Raw genomic sequence first — 27,561 nt, 5'->3', positions numbered from 1 at the left:
GAAGAAAGTAAAAGTTGTCTAAAAGCTTTACTCCCACAGAGTTTTTTTTTTAACCATTTAGTAAAGTCAGAAGCTAGCTAGGCTTTGGAATTGAAAAGGCTTAAGTCCAAATCTACTCTTCCAATTGCTTATTTTATAGCTACTTAACAAAACTCTTTGCCCTTCTTCTGCATGATAATTTTACCTTTTGGTTCACTCACTAGTTATTTCCCTGGTAATCTTATAGTAGTAAAATGTTAACTGTGTTTCTAGGCAGCATTGCTTATGATCAAAATGACCTGACTGGCAAAATTCCTTTGAACTGGGAGAAACTATAATGAAATATAGATATCTGACAGTGGTAGTGATTCTTATGGGGACCCTGGACACTGCATGGAGTTGTTACATGGGGAATGAAACGTTTATGTTAAAGTGTCTCCCACACCCACCCAGTGGGGATCTCAATTCTTGAGTCTGAGCCATCATTTGAGGGACCGACAATGATTGCTGCTAGAAGACTGTGCGAACTGCTTCAAAGACTCTCACAGAAAGGAAGGCCTGATGCTGTCGTCCGGCAAACTGTGGTTCCTGTGCTATAATCACCTGAATAGACTGGTGGCAAATGTAGCCTATGGGAGTCTTGTGAGTCGGTATGTTTAGTAAACCAGAAGTTGAACCAGAAGCCCCCTGATGGGTGGGCTAACCTCTCTAATTTTTATCTGTAGAGTTAGGATAATGTTAAAACATTGGATACTGTGTCTGTCTGGCTCACTGCTCTATCTCTAGTATTTATCACAGAGCCTGGGACAAGAGACATAATTAACATATGTCTGTATAATATTTAACTATGTATAAACATAATTAATTATATAATAAATGATGATGAATGAATTAAGGGAGTTATTGTAAGGATTAAAATAATGTATGAAGGCACTTAATTCCGTACCTGGAACTCTGTAATCATTAATTATAAAGAAAGGATATAAATATTATTCCCACCATTATTCTTCTAGAATTTCTCTCATAACTATGTAGAATTAGCTTTACAAAAATGAGGTCTTATTCTAATTGCTGTTTCCTAATCTTTTAAATCACTTAACAATATATTATGGATATCTTCCTATGTAAATACATACAGATCAACATCATTTTAAATATCTGTGTATTTTAATTAATTAATTAATTAATTATAATTAAGTTGTTGAATACTATTTTTACCCCATGGAATTTTTTGCAATTAAATATAAATAATTATATTTACAAAACAGTAAACAGATTTATAAATGTTATCATAAAATATGAGTTATTTAATATTCATTCTCCATATTTGGTCAATCAAAAATATAAAGTTCCTGTCTGACTTATTTCTGTTAGCATGATAACCTCAAGATCCATCCATGTTGTCACAAACGTTGAGAACCATGTGACTTTATTCATATGTGGGATATAAAACTGAAAGCAACAAGCAAACGAGACAAACAAAAACTCATAGACACAGACAACAGTTTAGTGATTACCAGAGGGTAAGGAGGGAGGGCAGATGGTAGAAGAGAATAAAGGGGGTCAAATCTATGGTGATGGAAGGAGAACTGACTCTGGATGGTGAGCATACAGTTTGATATATAGATGATGTATTACAGAATTGTATATAATTTTACGAACCAATATCATTTTACTAACCAATATCACCACAATAAATTTAATAAAAATTAAAAGAAAATAAATTGAGAAGAATTGGCCTGATAAATATGTATCTATATACATATCTGTCTATCTGTCTATCTATCTATCTATCTATCTGTCTATCTATCTATCTATCTATCTATCTGTCTATCTATCTATCTATCTATCTGTCTATCCATCCATCCATCTATACAGATGGTTCCAAAAAAATGTATACACATTTTAAGAAAGGAAAAAACTGTATTAAAATTGTAATGCTCAATATATGCTGATAATAAAAGATGACTACAAGTCATACATTTTTTTGCACCCCTGTACATATGTATATAGATAGATAGATAGATTTCCAAGACCAAATGTTACCATCATATCCATCACTAAGAATGATGTCACCTAATTCCTTTCCAAACTAGTGAACATGTACTTTATTTGTCAGTGGGTGTATTAATTAATTAAGTCAACAACTGTTTCTTAGACACTTATTATTTGCTATTCCACATACTCTAGTTTGTATGGTTCTGTTGCATGGTCACATACTGCCCTCTAATCACAGTTAATTGGCCATCAGTTGCTTGCCATTGGTTTTAAGAAGAATCAGACTGTAAAATAATTGGCTGAGTGCTAACTCAATGTCAGAAAAAACAACTCTAAATGTATGACCACTGGCCATGTGTTATCATAGCCATCTTTGTAGAGAAGAATAGATATTTGGGGGACAATATTCTCGCAAAATGTACAATTATAGACATTAGGCATGGTGTAGTAGGAGAGCAAGGGTTCCAGAATCAGAAAATTCAACAGTATGTGAATCCAGATTCTACATCTTAATGATATTCCATCTTTTGTTCATTCTGTCAGTAACACTGAAGAAGTTATTTCTCTAAATCTCAGTTTTTCCAAACCTGAAAAGGGGATTGATAATAAAGTCCACACTGTTTCATAAGGTTATTGCAAAAACCAAATAATATCTGCAATATCCCTTAGCCAATATTAAAAGACGTTAATGAATAACGTCATGTAACAATTTTAGCCCCAACAATTTTGTCTTTGGAGTCATTTAGTCCTGGCTTTATAGCTCTGCTCCAACACTGGCCCTTGTGGCCTGCCCTCTCTGAGTCTCAATTTCCTCATCAGTAAAATGGGGATAATATCTGTTTAGTATATATGTGTGTTTGTATCAGGAGGACAAGAGGACAGAATGTGCGTGAAGACGAACTTATCACCTGAAAGGCTGACATTGACCTGATGTACAAAATGCAACCACACTGTTTATTGAAATGCTACAATGCTGGTTGGCAAAGTCTCTGTCCCAAGCTCCTCTGATATTCTTCCTGACATCCTGGACACCCTGTTCCTCACTCAGACTTGCCCTCTTCCCGTGAATTCTTCATGATCTAGTGACCAAACTGTTAACATCTGAATGAGCAGGGAGCTTACAGGACCTTATCCAGTACTACAGCTGGATTCTATTCTGAAATTTAGGCTGTCATCCCCGTCATCACCATTGGAAAATGTTTCCAATAGCAAGTCTTCTTGTCATTGATTTATCTCCTTATACAAAGCACAACTAGTTAGAGATTCTGTGCTACAAACAATGCTTAGTTTGATGGCTGGTTGCTGGGACCAGGCTGGCCACATGCCATATGATCACAGCTCTCTAATAGGGCTGGCCATGTGACCACCTTTCTTTTCAGGTTGTTTATGCGAGTCTGGTACAGGAATATTGCCTACACTCATAGGAAATTTTACTGGGAAATGTAATAGAACAACATAGCAACAGAAATCTGGCTAAAGAAGGTGGAACTGTGTAGTGAAAATGATAATGAAAGAGAATGAGAGGAATAGAGATAGACATAGAGATAGAGAGAGGAGGCGGGTAAGAGATAGAAAAAGTGAATGAAAAGAATGAAGACATGTACCTCTGGGGGGGAAGGAAGAACAATCAGAAATACCGAAATGTAATAGATGGAAGAAGCCTGGAGTAATCTAGGAGAGATCTGGATTTAAAAAGAAAAACAAAAAAAATATGAATTCATATTATAAGGTGGCATTGAGGGGGTGGGGGGAAATGCAGTTTCAGGCTATGTATAAAGAGAAGTTGGATGGAGGAAAACACGCATAATTATTTCTTCTCATGAATCTTAAATGTTTCATCTCACAAAATTCCAGATCAACCAAAGGAAATCTCAATAAGGGCAACAAAAGTTTTTAAAATTATGAACAGAGTTCATTTAATTGATTTTCAAAGAATCTGTACTTTCTGACAGTTTGGGGAATATAGTCAGTAATGTTGTAAAGATTTTGTGGGGTGTCAGATGGGCACTTGTCTTATTAAGGAGACCACTTCATAGACGGTGTAGATGCTTGGCCACTGTGTTGTACACCTGAAGCTGAAGCTGAATAATATTGTATGCCAACTATAATTTAATATAGTCACAGGGTATGGAGTTCAGTATAGGGAATAGAGTCAATGGAATTATAATAGATATGTATGATGTCAGGGGGCAGCAGATTGGGGGAGGGGAGTTGTCACTTTGTGAGGGATGAAATGTCTGGCTATTGCATTGTTTTGCACACTTGAAACTAATAAAACAAAGGGTGTATGAGAGAGAGAGAGAGAGAGAGAGAGAGAGAGAGAAGAATCTGTACTTTCTGAATAAAGAAAACTATTAATTGATGGAGTAGTCTTCATGAAAATAGTGGAAACTGAAGAAATAGCAAACAAAACTGAGTCATAGCCTCTAGGATATTCTATGAGATATTGTACTATACCAGCCAGAGGTAGATAAGTTATTATTTTTTATTTCTCTGATTCTCATTCAGCAAGCAACCACTCAAAATTAGAAACACTCACTCTTTTCTTGATATTGATGAACTGTTTCAGTAGGAAATGTGTCATTTTGCCAAACAAGAAGATAGCATTAAGCCTCATGTGCTTTAAGATTCAAGAAATGAACCATCTACATCGTATAACCTTAAAGCTTAAGTTAATTTTGGTAATCTCTAAATGGTAATATTATTTGTAGCTATTTTCTTTTTAAAGTTACTTTTCTGTTTAGTTTTTTCTCTAAATTTTTTATTCATGGGTATACATTTCTTAGATATCAGAAAAAATTAACTTAGATGCATGTACTCCCTTGGTGACAAAATTTAAAACAGTTTTATTGTGGATTATAAGAAAATCCATTCTGTTATCTAAAAATAACTATAATTGATATATAAAAGAGAAGGATTTTACCATGCTTTGTGACTCTAGAATAATTCTATCACAACGGCAGATTCCATATATTCTTCATTTATTTCAGATTTGAATTTTGCAAGTGTTTCATACAGGGACTATAGATATTAGCACTGTACTACTACTGAAAAAAATTTTTATATCAACCTAATAATCACCTTGATAATTCTAGGATTACCTATGTAAAGCATTTCATCCTGACATTAATGCTCTTTTTGTGTTAAGGATGCTGACAGGATCTGAGTTGCTCATTAGAATTGATTCACACTTTTGCTTGGTATGCAATTTGAGCTGAAAGTAAAGATCTCAGACGTTTTCAAGCCTGAACAACAATTAACAGAAACTCGCTGAATCTTTTTCTCTTTTAATAATAATTTCTTATATAACAAGTAAAAGGAGGACTATTTAATTTTTAAATTGTTATTATGAAACCTGAGTAATTTGCTTTGAAACATAATAAAGTATCCTCAATATTTAACTCTTTCCATTCAAATTCCAGCTACTAGAACAGTTCCTTAGAAACCATAGCACAATGGTTGAGTTCAGAATCAAGTCTTATAAACAAATGTAATTTGCAGAGCTTGATCTTTACAAACCACTGCAAGTGTCATTGATGTCATCACTATTATGTAGCTTCTCTTTCAATTTGCAGCATTTTTTTCTCAATTAAGATTTAATCATTCTATCTCATTTTATCTCAGCCCTCATCTCAGAAAAAGAGCAAATGCCAAAAACTGATTATTGTAAAGTCGTTAGGTGATAATGCCCAAGTATAGAGGAATAAGACAGGACTGACTATAATCAGGATATTTACTACAGGAAAGCCCATAACATCTTTTGTCTTCTTCTAGTGCCTGTCATGCTTTAAGCAGTATTTTAAAAATTAAAAATAAATAAAGTTGAACCTTCCAGAGAATTAACTCAAAATCACCCATTGTTGTTTCTCTGCTAAAGAGAAAGGGAACGTTCCGTAAGGGATGATTCTTTAAAGCTGGTAACATCATGGTTTTAGTTCTTATTTTCTAGAATGAGCTTTATACAAAGGAAAGCTCTTCTCCCAGTCACAGGATGAAAATTTAACTTCCACACAATTCACTTCACAACTTTATGACCTCACAAATTTCTCCAGGAAGATCAGGCCAAAATATATGGTACTTCCTGCACAAAATGATACACAATTGGTGAAAGCATCTTAAAATACAAGCTCAACTAAATAAAACAGTGTTTTCATTTCCTTATATAAGGTCAGTATATTTGTTTACTATCAAAGTTTCCACATAAATAATTCAGATTCTAAACTGAGCATAATCAAAACCTGCTAGGAGTCGCAAGAAAAAAAAATCCAATGTTGGCTAGAGAGATCCCTAAAAGGAGCCAATTTAACCATTTTCAACATAAACTGCATGGGTTAGTTGAATACCAGGATTCCAGACACCTTCCATGAGTGACAATAAAATTCATGGTCAGTTTTCCTAAAAAGGGAACCTTGGAGACCGAAGAGGAATTAGTTAAATTATATATATATTTTTCAGTTTATGGATTAGTAGATTATACAAATTATACTTATAAACCAGTTGTTAGAGCTATTGTGCTTTTAGGAACTGAACTCTGTTGTCAATCCCCTAGTTTAAGAAGTAACAGTTCTTTGTCCTTAAAATTGTAATATAAAGTTTAAGAATGTATTCATTTTCTATTTTGATTGAAATATCAGACCTTGTATTGTGATTTTTAGGGAGACATTTAACAAAATCTCATATGGTGTTCTCATGGGCTAGATGAAAAAGTAAAAATGTGGATTTTGATGATGGTATATAAAGAGTATAGACTAATGGATCGGTGCCATTGTGAAAGCAAGTCTCTGGCAATCTGCCACAGGATTCTGCTTATGACCCTGTGCTCTTCAAATATTTCATCAACTATTGAGTGGAATGATTAAGACCAGATTGTTTTTAATACGAAGCTTGGAAAGAAAGGCATATTACCAATGATATGTAAGAGTATGGAATGAACTTCTAAAAATGGTGACAGTTCCAAATGATAAAGTTCCAAATTAGTAGAGCCTTGAAAATATTAGAAACACCAAAACAGACTTTTACAATTATGTTCAGACAAAATATAATGTTATGACTCTATTGAAAAGAGAAGCAAGGAGAAAAAGTGAGAAAGTGATGTAGATGACCTAAATCAATATCTATAATATAACAAATCTACATATACAGAAAAAACGTATGCAGAGGGTGCCAAAAAAGTATACACATTTTAAGAAAGGAAAACTGTATTAAAATTGTAATACTCTATACCAATTACAAAAGATAAATACAAGTCACATTTGACTTTTGCAATTACAAGAGTTGCCTAAAGTGGTTACCATCAGCACAATTTTAGTACAGTTTTTTCCTTTCTTAAAACGTGTAAACATTTTTTTGGCAACCTGTGTATAAGTTAACAGAAAGTAAGAGCAACTTATCTGGAGTCACAGTGGTGGTAATTATCAGAGGAGTACAGCTAAAATAATTGAAAATGGTTGTTTATGAAGAGAATAAAGCGTGACCTGGAAAGGGGCAGGGCACTGATATTTATTGTTGTAAGCTCTCAGAAGTATTAGAATTTCAATTTTTGATAAAAATTTGTATACAACATTAAATTATTCTTCCCAACAAAAGAAATTGTGTTTAAAATCAAACAAGAATACTTATATTCAGAATTAAAAGGTAGAATGTACTTTTCTCAGAAGTACCTGAAGCAGGGTGCCACAAACATCTTTTGCAGCGAGTTCAAATATTTTGGCCCAATCCAATTTCATTCTTGGGTACTGAGAGAATTTATAAATGATGTCACTGCCAACTTATCAGTGACTAAAAAGGGCAGGAAAGGAGTCACAAGGCTTGGAGGATGGCTGTCAAATTCTACAGATCACACATTGTGCTGATGAGGTTAATGGGTAAGATTCTCCATTATATTTTCAAAATGTTTGTTTATGAAAATCCGTAAAATGAAGCAGTACTATTTGTCAATCAGCATGAGTTGACTAAGAACAATTTGTGTTAAACAAGCTCTATTTTCAGGTTTCTAGTTACTAGACTTAGAAACCTGAAAATTGTGATAGAGATAATAACCCTAAATTTTATCTGTTATAAGACGCCATCAACAATAAGTTATATACTTTTAAAATGTAAGTTATAAAATTGTATTATATGAATGCTGTCACTTAAAGTATAAAGCAGTATTTTCCTTATTAGAATTTTTGTTTTATTTCTATTAAAACTGTTTTAGACATAGATTTTATCATATGTCAGTCTTTCATTACATAAAAAGTTAAATATAAGTTAAATACAAGGTTCCAAAATTCTTCTCATTCAGAGTCCCACTGAATCAGTTTTACACTTAGAAAACTTGGTTGATAATTGTCTTTGTCCAACATGATATCATTCTCAGTACCATGAAGGATATCAGTAGTGCAACATTTCTTACGGGTGTGTTCCTCGATTACCACCAGGATTTCTTCCAAACTACTGACTCATTCTGCAACCATTAATGATAAAACTTTCCAATTTGACTAAACGTACTTTTTTTTTCTTCAATTGAACCACATGATGCTGGAAGTTCAGTTCAACAACAGCAAAATTTTCTGACAATGTTTGATGTTGAATACCTTAATCATAATCTTTTCTGATAAATTGATCAAAATAACTTCTCATTGTTCATTAGTTTTCATCTATTCCTGGGAATTTGGTGTTTTTCCTGCATGCATTGGCATATTTTGATTTGTGACAGCCATTCATTTTACAAATAATTTACTAGCAAAATGTAACAGTTTCATTTACATTGGGATATCCTCCCTTTTTTAGGAAATGTAACTACTTTGTTTTAATAAGGTCATGATAGAAATATGGCATCCACAATGTAGACCAGATTCAGAGAACACAAAAGATGGTGAATATAACCTAAAATATAACACATGAGGAAGGCAGAATAGGGCCTCTTTGTAGAAGAGAACAATTGAGGTACCAGACTGTGGCCTTCAAGTGTCTAAAAGGCAGAGAGTGGGGAGGACAGCCAAGATGGTGCAGTAGGTAAATGCTGTGCTTACTTTCTTTCACAACCACATCAAAATTACAACTAATCCACAAAACAACCATTATTGAGAATCACTGTAATGCAAGGACTCAGCTCCCACTACCCACACAAGAACACAAGTTAAGGCGAGGCCAAAAAGGAACACCAACGGAGACATGGATAGGGGGTTCATACCTATCATGCAGGGTGTCACGCAGGGTCTCAGCTCCCGCTCCCCACGCAAGAAGACCGGATATGGTGAGACCAAAAAGGAACACCCACTGAGCCATAGATAGGGGAGTCATACCACTATATTCTCGCTGAGAGATCTGCCTCTATGCAATCCGCAATCCACACTCTGCCACTTGCTAGCTCAGCCACCATCTTCTTGCTAGCCCCCATTTTCTGCTAGCATAGCCACAGCAGTTATATTAGTGGCCAATGGCTCACTGGTTACAGCTGACGGCCAACTAGCCACAGCTGATGGCCATCCAATCACAGTTGATGGCCATTTACTACCTGAGTCAGCACCTTTCCATGTGAGGCCAAGAGCCTGGAAACTGCACTCCTGGCTCTGTCCCCACAATCACTTTATATCAGGCTGAACCGAAGCCTTTCAATTAAGGACGTGCAGAATATGGCACCTCCAGACTAGTAAGAAGGGCAGAGACACAGAGCAGGCTAGTCCCATACCCATGTGTGACCATTAAAGATCAGGAGGGAAATTTTGGCTGTGGGAGTCCCCCTTAGCCCGAGAGGAGTAAGAGGTGCCAGCCCCACCCCAGCCCAGGGTTCCAGTACTGGGGAGAGAAGTCCCCATAATTTCTGGTTGTGAAAACCAGCAGAGATTGTGACTGAGACTGACTGCAGATGAACTCCCAGGTGTTCCTCTTAAAGTGACTGCATGTGGACATACCCACCAACAGAATCACTCGCTCTGAGTTCCAGCAGTAGGGCAGCAGCTGGAAAGGCAGGAGAGACAATGCTGGGGAACTGAGTTGTCTGTCGGGATGGGGGCTAGAGAGGAGTCTTTCTCCTAGACGGGGGAGATTGTGGAGGCCATTGTTTCTTTGCTGAGCCCTCCCCCTTCCCCATTTGAGGACACAGGTGGCCACCATATCTGAGTCTCTCAACTGTTCATTTGCCATGCCCTGGTAATTCAAGACCCACTGAAAATCTTGGCATGGGAAAGGAGTGTGGAAAAACGGTCCCGAAAGAGCTCACCAATGAACAAAAGCAAAGGAGAGTTGAAGTTTGCCAAGATGTTTTGGAGAGGCAAAACATGTTTTAGGCCATGTTATCACTGTCAGTGATGAAACATGGGTGTACCAATATGACCCTGAAAAAAAGCATCAAAGTGCACAATGGAAGTCAGCCAATTCTCCACAAGCAAAAAAGTTCTGTCAGTCCAAATCAAGAGTCAAAACAATGTTGCTAACTTATTTTGATATCAGAGGGATTATTCGTTAGGAATTTGTACCAACTGGACAAACAGTTAAACAAGTTTACTGTTTGGAACTGCTGAAAAGGCTGAGTGAAAAAGTTAGACAAAAACGACCTGAACTTTTCACCAACAATTCATGCCTCTTGCATCATGACAATGCACCAGCTCACACAGCACTGTCTGTGAGGGAGTTTTTAGCCAGTAAACAAATAACTGTATTGGAACACTTTCCCTACTCCCCTGATCTGGCCCCCAATGACTTAGTTCTTTATCTGAAAATAAAGGAAATATTGAAAGGGAGACATTTTGATGACATTCAGGACACCAAGGATAATACAACAACAGCTGTGATGGCCATTCCAGAAAAAGAGTTCCAAAATTGCTTTAAAGGGTGGACTAGGCACTGGCATTGGTGCATAGCTTCCCAGAATGAGATATGTAGCACTTTTTGTAGGATGAGTTTGCAAACTTAATTGTCAGGCCTCATAGATCAATGAAGGAGAATGAAGAGAACAGAAATAAACCCACAGCAATATAGTCAATTAAACTATGACTTATAGCAAGATTATATAATGGAGTAAATACAGTCTCTTCAATAAATGATGTTTGGAAATCTGGACAGTCACATGCAAAAAAATGAAAGTACACCACTTTCTTAAAACATACACAAAAATAAACTCAAAATGATTAAAGACATGAATGTAAGACTTGAAATCATAAAACTGCTAGAAGAAAACATAGGAAGTAAACTCTCTGACATTGTTTGTACTAATATTTTTTTCTGATCTATCTCCTGATTTAAGGGAAACAAAAGAAACAAATAAATAAATGGGACTACATAAAACTAAAAAGTTTTTGCCCAGTAAGGGAAACCGTCAACAAAAGAAAAGACAACTGACTGAAAGGGAAAGATATTTGCCAATGATACATCAGATAAAGGATTAATATCCAAAATATAAATGAATTCACACAAATTAACATTAAAAAATTCCAATTAAAATGTGAGCAGCGGACATATATAGCCATTTCTCCAAAGAGGACATACAGATGGCCAACAGACATATGAAAAGATTCTCAATGACACTAATCATCAGAGAAATGCAAATTAAAACCACAATGAGATATCACCTCAAATCAGTCAGAAGGGCTATCATAAATCAACAACCAACAAGTGTTGGCGAGGATGTGGAGAGAAGGGAACACTTGTGCATTGTTGATGGTATTGTAATTTGGTTCAGCTACTATGAAAACAGTATGGAGGTTCCTCAAAACATTAAAAATAGAACTACCATATAACCCAGCAATTCCAATCTGGGTATTTATCAGAAGAAATCCAAAATGCTAATTTGTAAAGATACACGCACACCTATGTTCATTGCAGCATTATTTACGATAGCCAAGATATGGAAGTAACAAAAGTGTCAATTTTTTTTTCTTTTAGTTCAAGTTTATTGGGGTGACAATTGTTAGTAAAGTTACATAGATTTCAGGTGTACAATTCTGTATTACATCATCTATAAATCCCATAGTGTGTTCACCACCCAGAGTCAGTTCTCCTTCCATCACCATGTATTTGATCCCCCTTACCCTCATCTACCACCCCCCTCTCCCCTTACCCTCTAAACTAAATATAATATAACCACTATAAATAACCACTAAACTATTGTCTGTCTATGAGTTTTTCTTTCTCATTTGTTGTCTTGTTCTTTTGTTGTTTTTGGTTTATATATCACATATCAGTGAAATCATATGGTTCTCTGCTTTCTCTGTCTGACTTATTTTGCTTAACATTATAATCTCAAGATCCATCCATGTTGTCACAAATGGTCCTATTTCATCTTAAGGCCGAATAGTTTCATTGTGTATATATACCACAATTTCTTTATCTATTCATCTATCAGAGGACATTTTGGTTGTTTTCATGTCTTGGCCACCTTAAACAAAGCTGCAATGAACATTGGAGCACACATGTCTTTATGGATAAATGTTTTCAGATTTTTTGGGTAGACACCCAGAAGAGGGATTGCTGGGTCATAGGGTAATTATATTCATAATTTTTTGAGGAACATCCACACTGCCTTCCATAGCGGCTGCACCAGTCTGCATTCCCACCAACAGTGTATGACGGTTCCTTTTTCTCCACAGCCTCTCCAACACTTGTTACTATTTGTCTTGTTGATGATGGCCATTCTGACTGGGGTTAGGTGATATCTCATTGTGGCTTTTATTTGCATTTCTCTGGTGATTAGTGATGTTGAGCATTTTTTCATATGTCTATTTGCCATTTGTATGTCCTCTTTGGAGAAATGTCTCTTCAGGTCCTCTGCCCATTGTTCAATTGGGTTGCTTGTTGTTTTGTTGTTGAGTTTCATGAGTTCCTTGTATATTTTGGATATTAGCCCCTTAAAGGAGGCACTGTTTGCAAAAATCTTTTCCCATTCAGTTGGTTGCCTATTTATTTTGTCGATGGTGTCTTTTGCTGTGCAGAAGCTTTTCAGTTGATATAGTCCCATTTATTTATTATAGCTTTTACTTCCCTTGCTTTGGAGTCAAATTCATAAAATGCTCTTTGAACCCAAGGTCCATAAGTTTAGTACCTATGTTTACTTTTATGAAGTTTATTGTTTCAGGACTTATACTTAAGTCTTTGATCCATTTTGAATTAATTTTGGTACATGGTGACAAATATCAATCCAATTTCATTCCTTTGCACATGGCTTTCCAATTCTCCCAGCACCATTTATTGAAGAGGCTGAATTTTCTCCATTGTATGTTTTTTGCTTCTTTGTCAAAAATTATCTATCCATATTTATGTGGTTTTATTTCTGGGTTCTCAATTCTATTCCACTGGACTATGTGTCTGTTTTTCTGCTAATACCATGCTGTTTTGATTATTGTTGCCCTGTAGTACAAGCTAAAGTCAGGGAGTGTGATACCTCCAGTATTGTTCTTTTTTCTGAAGATTGCTTTGGCTATTCGGGTCTTTCATAGTTCCAAACAAATATGACGATTTTTTGTTCTATTTCTTTAAAATATGCCATTGGGATTTTGATGGAGATTGCATTAAATCTGTATCTTGCTGTGGGTATTGCTTTGTATATTGCCATTTTAACTATGTTGATTCTTCTAATGCATGAGCACAGAATGTCTTTCCATTTCCTTCTGTCATCTTCAATTTCTTTTATAAATATTTTGTAGTTTTCCTCATATGGGTCTTTCACATCTTTGGTGAAGTTTATTCCTAGGTATTTTATTCTTTTTGCTGCATTTGCAAAGGGAATTGTTTTTGTATTTCTGTTTCTGAGATTTCATTATTAGTATATAGGAATGCAATGGACTTTTTTTACATTGATTTTGTAGCCGCCAACTTTACTGTATTCGTTGATTGTTTCTAACAGCTTTTTGGTGGAGTCTTTAGGGTTTTCTATATACAGCATCATGTCATCTGCAAAGAGTGACAATTTACCTTCTTCATTCCCAATTTGGATGCCTATCATTTCTTTCTCTTGCTTAATTGCTCTGACAAGGACTTCCAACACTATGTTGAAAAGCAGAGGTGATAGGGGACAGCCCTGTCCTGTTCCTGAACGTAGAGCAAAGGGCTTCAGTTTTTCACCATAATCATGAGATTAGTTGAGGGTTTGTCATACATGGCTTTTATTATGTTAAGGTATTCTCCTTCTATACCTATTTTATTAAGTGTTTTAATCATAAATGGATGTTGTATCTTGTCAAATGCTTTTTCTGCATCAATTGATATAATCATATGATTTTTGTCCTTTATTTTATTTATGTGATGTATCACATTGATGGATTTCCAGATGTTGAACCATCCTTGTGCCCCAGGGATGAACCCCACTTGGTGGTGATAAATAATCTTTTTAATGCGTTGTTGCATTTGATTTGCTAGAATTTTGTTTAGGAATTTTGAATGTGTATTCATCAGAGATATTGGTCTGTAGTTTTCATTTTTTTGTGTTGTCCTTACCAGGTTTTGGTATCAGGGTAATGTTGGCCTCATAAAATGAGTTAGGGAGAACTGTCTCTTCTTCAGTTTTTTGGAAGAGTTTGAGCAGGATTGGTATTAGATCCTGTTTGAAGGTTTGGTAGAATTCACTACTGAAGCCATCTGGTCCCGGACTTTTGCTTTGGGGAAGGTTTTGAATGACTGATTCAATTTCATTACTGGTGATTGGTCTGTTTAGATTTTCCAGTTCTTCATGGTTCAGCCTAGGAAGGCTATATGTTTCTAAGAACTTGTCCATTTCTTCTAGGTTATTGAATTTGGTGGCATATAGTCCTTCATAGTATTCTTGGATGATCCTTTGTATTTCTGTGGTGTCCGTGATAACTTCCCCTTTTTCATTTCTGATTTTGTTTATTAGTGTCTTCTCTCTTCTTATCTTAGTGTACAGCACAGTGGTCAGGCATCTACACCATCCATGAAGTGGTGTCCCCAATAAGACATGTGCTCATCTGATATCCTGCAAAATCTTTACAATATTATTGATTATATGCCCCAAACTGTCTTTCACATCATCGTGGCAATATTGTAGTTAACAAATTTATGCTGTCTAATCCCGTCCCCTTCTCCCTGATCCCCACCCCCCTCCAATTGATACCCGCATGCACCACTGTGAGCTGTACCCTCCTAAAAAATAAAAAAAGAAGTTGCTTTAATAATTTTTTTAATTTAAACATTCACTGTAGTTTTCAGTTATATCTTGTAATGCTGCTATGAACATGGATATACAAATATCTATTTGAGATCCTGTTTTCAGTTCTTTTGGGTATACACCCAAAAGAGGAATTGCAGAATCATGTTGTAATCCTATTTATTTTTTTGAGAAAGCATCATGCTGTTTTCCTCAGTGGCTGTACTGTTTTACATATCCACCAACAGTGCACAACAGTTCCAATTTCTCCGTATCCTTCTGGCACTTTTTATTTTCTAGTTTTGCTTGTTTGTTTGTTTTGATAGCAGCCATCATAAATGGCATGAAGTGCTATCTGATTATATTATTTTATTTGTATTTCCTTTATGATTAGTGATGTTGAGCATCTTTTCATGTGCTTTTTGGCCACTCATGTATCTTCTTTGGAGAAATATCTATTCAAATCCTGTGCCATTTTAAAAATTGGGTTGTTTTTTTGTTGTTGAGTTATAGGAGTTCTTTATATTGTTAATATTAATGACTTACAATATATATGATTTGTAAATATTTACTTCCATTCCATGGGTTGTGTTTTCACTCCACAGATAGTGTTCCTTGTTGCACAGAAGTTTAATTTTTATGTGATCTAATTTATCTGTTTTTATTTTTGTTGTCTGTGCTTTTGGAGTTATGTCCAAGACATCATCACCAAATCCAATATCATGAAGATTTTCCCATTTACTTCTAGGACTTTCACACTTTCAGGTCTTACATTTAGGTCTTTAATCCATTTTAAGTTAGCTTTTGTATATTGTATAAGGCAAGAGATCACCTTCATTTTTTTCATGTAGATATCCAGTTTTTCTAACACTATTTATTGACGAAACTACCCTTTCCCTAATGTCTGTAGGCCTGCATCCTTGTTGAAAATCACTTGACCATATATGGGTTTATTTCTGGGCTCTCTGTTCCATTGGTCTATATGTCTATCTTAATGCCAATCTGCTGTGTTTTGATTACTGTAGCTTTGTAATACGTTTTGAAATCAGGAAGTGTGAGACCTCTAGTTTTGTTTTTCTTTCTCAAAATTGTTTTGGCTATTCAGATCTCATGAGATTCCATATGAATTTTAGGATTTTTTTTTCTCTGTTCCTGCCCCTCCCCCCCAAAAAATGGATTTGGGTCTTTGATAAAGATTGCATTGAATCTGTAAGCTCTTTGGGTACATTTTAACAATATTAACTCTTCCAATCCATACACATGGGATATCTTTCCATTTATTTATTTCTTCTTTAGTTTCTTTCAGAAATATTTTATCGTTTTCAGTGTACAAGTCTTTCACCTCCTTGGTTACTTTGTTCCTAACTATTTTATTCTTTTTGATGTTATTGTAAATGGGACTGTTAATTTCCTTTTCTACTTGTTCATTGTTGATGTATAGTAATGCTATTAGTTTTGTGTGTTGATTTTGTATCTACAACTTTGCTGAATTTATTAGTTGTAGCAGTTTTTGATAAAATCATTATGGTTTTCTACATACAAGATTATGTCATCTGTGAACAGAGACAATTTTTACTTCTTTCCAAGTAAGAAGCCCTTTTTTTCGTTTTCTTGCCTAATTGCTCTGGCTAGGATTTCTGGTACTATTTTGAATAAAAGTGGGGAGAGTGGGCATCCTTGCCTTGTTCTTGATCTTAGAGGGAATACTTTCAGTTTTTCACCATTGGGCATAATGTTAGCTGTGGGCTTTATACTGAAGGTGCCCAAAAAATGTATACAAGTGGACACTTTGATCAACGTTCCTCAAACAGTAGTTTGCATAATAAGTGTCTGGATGCTGATGGTAACCACTTTGAGCACCTCTTGTAATTGCAGGAGTCAAACGTGACTTGTATTCATCTTTTATTATTGGTATATATTGAGTATTACAATTTTAATGCTTTTTTCCTTTTATAAAATGTTTATACATTTTTTGGCACCTTGAGTGTGTGTGTGTGTGTGTGTGTGTGTGTGTGTATTTGTGTGTGTCTTTTATTATGTTGAGGTAATTTTCTTCTATTCCTAGTTTGTTTCATGTTTTTATCCTACAAATGTGCTAAATTGTGTCAAATGCTTTTTCTGCATCAGATGAGATGATAGTGTGGGGTTTTCCCCCCTCCATATCTCAATGTGGTATATACATTGATTTCATAGGTTGAACCACCCCTGCATTCTACGAATTAATCTCACTTGGTTATTGGTATACAGTCCTTTTTATGCGGTTGAATTCTGTTTGCTAGTATTTTGTTGAGGATTTTTTCATCAATATTTATCAGGGATGTTGGGCTGTACTTTCATTTTTTGTAGTATTCTTGTTTAGATTTGTTCTCGTGGTAATGCTAGGCTCATAGAATGAGTTTGGAAGTGTTTTTTTCTCAATTTTTTGGAAGAGTTTAGAAGGATTGGTGATATTCTTTAAAAGCTTGGTGGAATTATCCAGTGAAGACATTGGGTCCTGGGCTGTTCTTGTTGGAGGTTTTTTATTAGTGATTTAATCTCCTTACTAGTTATAGGTCTATTTAGAATTTTTATTTCCTCATGATTCAGTCTTCATAGTTATATGTTTCTAGAAATTTGTCCATTTCCTCTACGTTATTAATTTGTTGGCATATAATTGTTCCTGTAGTCTCTTATGATACTTTTTATTTCTGTGGTGACAGTTGTAATGTCTCCTCTGTCAGTTCTGATTTTTGTGGAGTCTTCTCTTTTTTCATAGTTAAACGGTTTGTCAATTTTGCTGATCTTTTCAAAACACCAACTCAGTTTCATTGAATTTTTCTATTATGTTTCAATTCTCTATTTTGTTTATTTTCCCTTTAATCTTTATTATTTCCATCTATTATTTTCTGTCCTTTATTATTTCCATCTGTTAATTTGGGGTTTACTTTTTCTTCTTTTTCAATTCCCTTGAGGTGTACATTTAGGTTGTTGATTTAAATCTTTCTTTCTTTTTAATGTAGACATTTACCTCTATAAGCTTTCTCTTCTGCTTTTGCTGCATCTCATAACTTTTGGTATGCTGCAATTTAGTTTTCTTATGTCTCAAGATATTTTCTAATTTTCCTTGTGATTTCTTTTTGACCTATTGGTTATTCAAAAGTGTGTTGCTTAATTTCCATACATATGTGTGACTTTCTCAGTGTTTTTTTTGCTATTGATTTCTAGCTTCATTTTATTGTATTTTGTTATTATAATTTATACTAAAGTTCTGTAAGTATTAGCTGATTTCCACATACATAGAAAGCTCCCACCATTGTGACCTTTTCCAAACTCTTGCAGTCTTAGCTAAAGTGTAAAAAGACACTTGGTTAGAGTCTAAGAAAAAAGTTAAAAATACAAATGATTATGCAGCAGATATTTAAAATATCCCTTACCTGGGGAGGCTGATTAGCTCAGTTGGTTAGAGCACGGTGCTCTTAACAACAAGGTTGCTGGTTCGATCCCCACATGGGCCACTGTGAGCTGCACCCTCCACAACTAGATTGAAACAACTACTTGACTTGGAGCTGATGGGTCCTGGAAAAACACACTTAAAATAAATTTTTAAAAAGTTAAAAGTAAATAAATAAATAAATAAAATATCTCTTACCAATGTAGATAAGAATAATTGTGAAATAAATGTATATATTGACTTTTTCTTTTGGACTTTAGGCATTAGGAGTTTTGTCTTCTTATGGAATAGGAATGGAATATAATCAAGCCAAGGTAAGGTCATTCTACTTTTTTCTGAAACAAAACTGATTTATTTCAAAGGGACATTGAATAGGGTACTCTTTTTAGGTAAAGGGACTCACTGTAGTGCAGTAATTAAAAGTACCAGCTAAACAGTCAGAGAAGTTTAAGCTTAAAATACAGTAAGTTTCGTAATGTTCCTTGTTGCAGGTTCTTCATTAAAGCTGCATAAAACCTAATTCATAGGGATTTTGTGGTGATTAAATAAAATATGTACAATGCCCTAACATAGACTCCAGAGCTAAGACTCCAAAAATGTTAGCTGTCTCTATAGAGGAAGAGAATGAAGTTTGGAGTTTATTTTGCAGTAGTTCAATGTTCACTGCTGTGCTAGGAATAAAAAAAAAAAATGATCGGTTTGAGTTTCAAATTAGATGACATAGATATACATAGACATAGATATAGATATAGACACTTATATATATATATATATATATATATATATATATATATTTTTTTTTTTTTTTTTCTTTTTTCTTTTCTACTTTAGGCACTGATATATTATACCTTTGGAAGTGCTGGGGGAAGCATGATGTCCCACATGATTTTGGTTTGTAAATTAAATATTCTTGGGCCCAAGTAGGTATGTTTGATAAACACAGTGCATTATCAGAATATTAAGAATATATATGCCTGTGTTTTAGGGGTACAGATACTTGTCAGGAATCAATGTTCTACAGAATTGTGAAGTTGCCCTAAATCATTACAAGAAAGTGGCTGATTATAGTGAGTAATCCACATAATTTATTTTAATATAAACAGACTTTCCAAGAAATTTAAAAAAATAAATCAATGCCAACTGACATACTTTGAAAGTATTAAGAGACTATGCTTTTAACATCTGTTATAATACAATTCTTGCAATGCAATGTAGAGTTTTCTGATTTCTTAATAGTTACTTTTCAAAAAGTTTTAAATGATTGTGCTCATCTTTTATTTTTGTTAGTACATATTCCCAAACAATTCTGTTTTACTTATTCTTGTGATGTTCTTTCCTTCTATTAAAACTTTGAATATAGCATCAGTAAATATTAAGTAGTTTCCCTAATTCTAACATTTAGAATATGGGATGATTTGTTAAAAATTCCTGAAGAAATGGATGTAAGGTACATACATTAGTGATCTCTGTCTCTGCACTTTAGAACAATTTAAGTAATCATTATTCTATTACTCTATCCTTTGTCTACAAAAAAATAGAACACGAGATTAATATATGTTCCTACAATAATTTTCAAAGTTGTATGTAACATTCCATCTTCAAAGAAGTGAATAAGGTAAAGTCCATTTGGTTAATTTCTATAATCAGAATAACATCTAAATACACATTTTTGGCATTATTAGGATCTGAGAAAAGAAAGAGAAAAACTGCTATTGAATTTAAGATGGTACATACAACAAGATCATTTCATATGCTTAATGAAACTAGAATAACTATATGTGTAGTTCAGACTGCATACTTGGTTAGGTTTATTCAAGCATGTTTATCAGTATATTTATTTTCAGACTATCTATACAAAGTAACTAAGGAGCTATTATTGCTCTTATCTTGTCGTTTTAGTCTCAGAAAAAGTCAGTGGCAGAAAGGGTCAGTCGCCTGCTCCTAAAATCTGTAAAATCTGTCTTCTTTTCTTGAACCTGCTTAGCCAAGATCTTCAGTAGGGTCTGACTGAGATATGTTTATATAATATTTGCATGGGTTGCAAAGGTTTCTTGCACTTTTCTCAGAACCAAATAAAAATCAGCACATTTCTATCACCTCAGGATATTTCTTTCTGTTAGTAGACCAGTTCTCTGCACAATTTAAGGAGAACAGGCTGTGTTTTCTCTAAGTTGACTTTGATTTGTTGCAACCTTGTGTATTCTGGCTATTCTGTAGCTTGTTTCTATTCACAGTTGCTGACAAATTGGAAAAAAGTGAAGGTATTCCAGTGGAAAAAGTGAGACTAACCGAGAGACCTGAAAATCTAAGTTCTAACAGTGAGATCCTGGAGTGGGACGTATACCAATACTACAAATTTTTGGCAGAAAGAGGAGATGTTCAAATACAAGTAATGTATAATGACAAGCTTGAATTTTAAGAACATGCAAATTACAAGGGGCTTGTAACCCCCTAAAGGGGTTAACAATACCCCATCCTAAATGGGAAAGGGAAGAGACACCCCCTCCTCTTTGTTCTACTTTTTTATCCCCTGCCACTTAGTTCCTGCAGCCCATGAAAGATCCAGTTGCCATAGTAATGGAAATTTTATTTTTACATTTACTCCTAAAACATTCATTTTTTTTAAACCTAGATTTTAATTATAGTAAAAAAGCCCCATCCGATGTTGGTTTTAATATGAATGAACTCTTACCAGGATCCAGAAGCGTTCTGTCTTTGGGAATGGGAAGGGGATGGCATTTGTGTGACCTTTCAGAGCCAGGAGTTAAAGGGACTGGGTTTATGTGCCTGCTGTGCTGTGGGGACAAAACCCCAAAAAAAACAGTTTCCAGGCTCTCGGCCTCACATAGAAAGGTGCTGGCTCGGGTAGTAAATGGCCATCAACTGTGATCAGATGCCAGCAGCTGTGGCTAGTTGGCCGTCAGCTGTAACCCGTAAGCCATTGGCCACTAATATAACTGCTGTGGCTACGCTAGCAGAAAAGGGAATGGGGGCTAGCAAGAAGATGGTGGCTGGTAAGCGCGGACTGCTGTTAGGCAGATTATGTAGATCCTGCTTCCTGTGTCTCCAGCCCAGCCGCCAGCGAGAATATATTGGTTTGACTCCCCTACTTATGGCTCCATGGGTGTTCCTTTTTGGCCTTACCGTGTCCTGCGTTCTTGGGCGGGGAGTGGGAGCTGAGACCCGGCACGACAAATGGTGCAGCGAGCAGGGTCCCCTGCGCGACACATGGCGTAGTTGGCAGGATACGGTGCTGGCCAAAGCTTTCCGAAGGGCAGTGGAGCAGTTTGTGCGTATGAAAGCTCAGTCTGAGGAAGACCAGGAGGAGCAGCTGCCGGAGAGCTCGATCCCCGTGGAGGGGTGGAAAGATGTGGATGGTTCCCCAACCAGCAGAGGCCGGAGAAAGCGGAGAAAGCGAAGGTTGTTGCTGCTCTGTGAGCTGGGAACTGCTTGCTGAGGCAGCCCGGATGCAGGACTTTTAGTCCCAGGAGGAAACGCTTGCTGAGTCCTCCGTGGGAGATGATGGTGAGGTCAAGGTTATCCCTCACCCCCAGGACAGCCCTGGCGAATGACTATGGACTATGGGGAATTGCCTTCCATCCCTAATTTAATGGACGCTTGACTGTTTGGGAACATGCCATCATGTAGTGGGACTGGTTGATGTTTGCTTTTGTGTCTTGACTGGCCGCCATTGATAATATGTAAGCACCTTGATGTGAGCCGCTGTTGTTCCAGCACGGTACCCCGAGAGGCACAGAGAGAGAGTGGCAGTGCCCTGAGAGCCCTGGCTGTGTCCAGGAAGTCTGGTTGTGTCCAGAGAGAGTGGCAGTGCCCTGAGGCCCTGGCTGTGTCCAGGAAGTCTGGCTGTGCCCAGAGAGAGTGGCAGTGCCCTGAGGCCCTGGCTGTGTCCAGGAAGTCTGGCTGTGTCCAGAGAGAGTGGCAGTGCCCTGAGAGGCCCTGGCTGTGTCCAGGAAGTCTGGCTGTGTCCAGAGAGAGTGGCAGTGCCCTGAGAAACTCTGGCTGTGCCCGGGGAGACAGGTGGTACCCTAAGAAGCCCAGGAAGTCTGGCTGTGACCAGAAGTACTGTGGTGGTGCCCTGAGAAAAGCTGGCTGTGCCCAGGGAAACAGGTGGTACCCTAAGAAGCCCAGGATGTCTGGCTGTGCCCAGAAGTACTGGTGGTGCCCTGAGAAACCCTGGCTGTGCCCAGAGAGCCTGGCTGTGTTCAGGATAGTGCATTCACCTCCAGGCTCCTTGCACAGGGCCCCTCGCAGAAGACGCTTGTCGCGTAGATTGTGAGGCGAGACCCTGTAGGGGTGGAGTGTGGGGACAAAACCCCAAAAAAAACAGTTTCCAGGCTCTCGGCCTCACATAGAAAGGTGCTGGCTCGGGTAGTAAATGGCCATCAACTGTGATCAGATGCCAGCAGCTGTGGCTAGTTGGCCGTCAGCTGTAACCCGTAAGCCATTGGCCACTAATATAACTGCTGTGGCTACGCTAGCAGAAAAGGAATGGGGGCTAGCAAGAAGATGGTGGCTGGTAAGCGCGGACTGCTGTTAGGCAGATTATGTAGATCCTGCTTCCTGTGTCTCCAGCCCAGCCGCCAGCGAGAATATATTGGTTTGACTCCCCTACTTATGGCTCCATGGGTGTTCCTTTTTGGCCTTACCGTGTCCTGCGTTCTTGGGCGGGGAGTGGGAGCTGAGACCCGGCACGACAAATGGTGCAGCGAGCAGGGTCCCCTGCGTGACATGTGCACCAGCAGGCCCTTCACTGAAGAAGCCTTACACTCAGCACCAACCAATTAGCCAATAAAAGACATAGTCTGCAATGTTTCCCTGCTTCTTTTTTAAGATATGCCAACTGCATCAAACTGGATCAACATACTATAGCAAAATCACCAGGTAAAATATTTTCTTTTCTTTATTTAAATTAATACTACTGATAAAACAATTTTCAATCATTGGTCCTAGGTATCTCTTGGACAATTACATCTAATTGGAAGGAAAGGTCTAGATCAGGATTACGCTGTAAGTCAACCTCAAGTTTCTGTCATGTGGGGTGGGGGTGATTGTGGTGAGGGAGGGTGGTAACCAGTGAAAAGGGAACAGGGTGTGGAAGAGTTGCTGGGGAAAGCCCACCACTGCTTCCTTAGTCAGATCAGCTTCCCAGCTTTTGAGGAAGAACAAAGTTCACTAGAGGGAGAACTTTTCCTACCTGTCTCCAGGTACAAATGGGTAGAGGCTTCTGAAGGAACAGTTGGGGTAGGGCTGTTTCCATGTTCCCCCTGAAGCTGGCCTCTTCCCTCCCAAACACACTTTTGGAATGGGATAAGATGAGGAGGATACACCCACCTGACAGCCTTGTTTTTGCCCATTCCCCACAGACCAGCTGTAGAAAAAGTCCACCTGAGAATTTCCTGCATAAGGAACATGAGGACAAGCCTCAGCCCCATTTGAGTAAATCAAAGGATATACTGTGTTCAATGTAATTAGAAATATTATTAAGCATCCTTATAAATTTGCAAAGTTCCTTTCAATCATTTTGCCCAACATTTCCTTATCCTGCTGAGGTCAGAAGATTAACAATTTAAATTTAGTGGAGAAAGAGCAAATAAACTTGACCTACACAGGATCCTCCTTAGTAAGATACTAGAGTCCCAGGATGAGGTCTTGTCTAGTTCCTGACTGTGGTTTCAAGGCCCTAAATCCCCACATATCTGGGGAAGTAACTAGGATTCTTTTTTAAAGATGATTTTGTAGCCCTTGTCATTTTATAGAAGCCATGTGCACATTGTCTGAAAGGAACACATGCCCTATTTCAACATGGTCCCAAAGGCTAAGCAATAGATATAATTATTTCATAAGGTGGTTACATAATGGAGCAAGCTATTATTACTTTCCATTTCACTTACAATGTTATTTTATGAATGTGTCTTTACTACTATAGTTTGTTTTATATGAGATATAGTATGTATTAGGTAAATGTCAAAGTTAATTTCATAAAATGTGGTAAAAGTAGGTAGCAATTAAAATAACTATAGGTATCCCGAGACAGCTCAATTGAAGGTTTTCAGATTTTATTATTTTCATCATTAGTCAAGGTTTTAGCTCCTTAGATGGGAAGTTCTGGATTCACAATATTGTTCCAATGTCAGATTTCCGCCTGCAATGAGTTTCTTGTGTTAACCGTCGGATGCATCACTGGGAAGAATTCTCCATTTTCCATAAACATGAAATTTGATTGTGAAGGTACTCCAACCTCAGCTACAAGGGTTACCCACCAATCTTTGTAGAGTACATAAAACCCCACAAATGTAGGTACTTCTGGTCTGCTCCAGTCATCACAAACACCAGATGGGAGCTGGAGCTGCCTCCCGGTGAGGATGAAGTGCTGTCCCAAAGCTGGCAATGAGAAATTCTGGTGCTGGAATGGCAAGAGCAGGCAGTTGGGCATCACCCAGGGGCACAATCAGGCTCTCCTGTGGGCTCATTCACAGGGGTTTATTATCTCTATTTTACAGATGAGGAATTGAGGCTGGAGAGACGAAGTAAATTACTTGAAGTCTCACAGCTGGGTAGGAAGGTTGTTACGAAGCAGAATTTGAACTCAGGGCTTGAGCTTTCAAAACCTGTGCTTTTCTATTAAACCTTACTTCCTTTTAACCTGTCCAAAAAAATTTGGCCTCGAAAATCTAGTTTCCTAATTTATAAAGCAATAAGAAGGAATGTCACAATCTCTCAGGTTGCTTCAGCTCTAACTTTTTGATAGTGGGTTGGGCCCCACACTTCCCTTGCAGACATCTCAAAAAGGCTGGCTTAATTGCAGAACCATCGCCATGGTTCAGGCACATTCTGGGGCAAGCACAGGCTGGTCCTTGCTGCTTTCCTTGGCCTAATAAACTGAAACTTGCATGAGGGGGAGGGGCTCCAGTCAAGGTCTCAGAGCTCAAGAATGATTGGTTTGTGTATCAATTAGCTTAGGCTGCATCACAAAGCACTCCCAGACTTAGGTGGCTTAAAATAACAATCATTTATTTAATTCATGATTTTGGCAGGTCAGCAGTATTGGTTGGACTCAGCAGAGTAATTCTGATCTGCGCCAGGATCAACTAATGTTAGCTGGGCTTGCTCATGCATTTATAGCTAGCTACAGTATTGGCTAGGGCTGGCTTGTTTATGATGGCCTCACCTGTGACCCCTAGGATAACTGGGTCTCTCCATACGCTCTCATCCTCTGGCCAATTGGCCCAAGCTTTCCCGTGACAGTCAAACTGTTTTTGTTCTAAGGTTCTAAGAAACAAGAGCAGAAGTCCCTTGAGGCCTATGGTCAGCATCCATAAATCACTTCTGCTACATTCTTTTGGCCAAAGAAAGTGTGGGGACAGAGCCAGGACTGCAATTTCCAGGCTCTCGGCTTCATGTGGAAAGGTGCTGGCTCAGGTAGTAAATGGCCATCAACTGTGATTGGATGGCCATCAGCTGTGGCTAGTTGGCCGTCAGCTGTAACCAGTGAGCCATTGGCCACTAATATAACTGCTGTGGATACTCTAGCAGAAAATGGGGGCTAGCAAGAAGGTGGTGGCTGAGCTAGCAGGTGGCAGAGTGTGGATTGCGGATCCTGTGGCTCCTGCTTCCTGTGTCTCCAACCCATCCGCCAGCGAGAATATAGTGGTGTGACTCCCCTACCTATGGCTCCGTGGGTGTTCCGTTTTGGCCTCACCATGTCCTGTGTTCTTATGTGGGGAGCGGGACCAGAGACCCTGCCGACACCCTGCATGACAGTTACAAGGCCAGCCAGCATTGAAGGGGTAGGAGAAAGGACTTCTCCTTTTAATAGGAAGAAATGCAAAGTATTGTGGTCATTTTTACAACAAACTTAGTTGCAACAGAATCAACCTGGAATGGCATGGGAGATGCAAGGGGGAGAGAGAAGACAAACGGATACTCAATTTCTGAAAGGCTATTACTGCAGGTCTTCCCATAGCTAACTTCTCATGCTTCAAGTGTTACTTCCTCAAAGAGGATTTTGTTGATCAACGCTGCTCTTAAATCACTTATCCTATCACGCTGTATTTATTTTCCTCTAGCCCATATCACTCCCTAAACTATATTGACCTTGATTTGTTTACTGTCTGTCTCCCCAAAATGGAATGTAAGTTCTTGTCTGTTTTGCTTACTACTATGTATCCTATACTCAGATTAGTACCTGTTGCATATTGGGTTATTACTAAGTACTTATTGAATGAATGAATGAATGAATGAATGAATGAATGAATAGCGTCCTAAGCATTATATGTTGCTCCTAAGCCTGGGAACCACCACTTGAGCCAGTTTGCTAATACTTCAGTTCAACAAAGAAAATTATTAGTGTAAGACTATAAATGTAAGTTTATAAATGTCTATAAATGTAAGTGATACCCAGTTTCCTGCCCAGCAAATTAAATATCAAAATACCTGGAAAACAACTAGCTTGCATTTGTTTTCTTCTCACTATTGATTGAATTAATCTCTCCTGAGTTGTCACCACAGGCAATGTTTTCACCTCCCTCTCCTCCACCACAGAATTCTTAATTATTGAAAAATATTGTATACCCAATTCTTGACTACATTATCTTTAATTTCTACACATGCATTTTAATGCATTTGCATTTCTAAATATATACAGGGTTAGAATGAATTGGATTTGAAAAGCTGGGTGTTTTGGTGCATATTATTAAAGTGGATGAGGCATAATTAAATTAAACCTAGCAGAAGAATAATACTATAAAATATGTAAGGGTGACTGCTTTGTCTACCCTGCCACCATTAAAAAGCAAGGAGCTAATATCATCCCTTTTCAGTATGATTTATAAAGCCTAGGATAATAGAAGTGTTCATAAATGTTTTTAGAATAATGCATTTTCTTGGCATTTCATTCTAGAGGAAATGTTACAAACTGATTAAACTAGGGATTTTCTTAGAACCAACAAAAACTCATGCTTGTGGTTTTTTTTTTCAAAAAATAAAAAAGAGATGTGCATTCAAATAATAAAACTTCATTCAGCATAATGCCTGAGACATGCTATATATTTCATCC

At 37.3% G+C, this 27,561-nt stretch overlaps 1 protein-coding gene across 1 annotated transcript in view; it reads left to right on the top strand.

Moving 5' to 3' along the window:
- SEL1L2 (SEL1L2 adaptor subunit of SYVN1 ubiquitin ligase) overlaps positions 1-27,561 on the top strand; it is a gene marked incomplete at its 5' end in the record, with an annotated part of 128,974 nt that overhangs the window by 72,441 nt on the left and 28,972 nt on the right. Inside the window, 5 exons of the mRNA XM_081034662.1 lie at positions 18,746-18,799; positions 19,317-19,376; positions 19,471-19,552; positions 20,720-20,874; positions 23,457-23,513. Coding sequence (XP_080890788.1) covers positions 18,746-18,799; positions 19,317-19,376; positions 19,471-19,552; positions 20,720-20,874; positions 23,457-23,513 — 408 coding nt within the window. The remainder of the gene's footprint in view (positions 1-18,745; positions 18,800-19,316; positions 19,377-19,470; positions 19,553-20,719; positions 20,875-23,456; positions 23,514-27,561) is intronic.

This window comes from Rhinolophus hipposideros (assembly GCF_964194185.1).
Source record: "Rhinolophus hipposideros genome assembly, chromosome: 22".
Taxonomy (NCBI): Eukaryota; Metazoa; Chordata; class Mammalia; order Chiroptera; family Rhinolophidae; genus Rhinolophus; species Rhinolophus hipposideros.
Note: the sequence above shows the minus strand (reverse complement) of the source record. Positions and strands in the feature narration are given on the sequence as shown.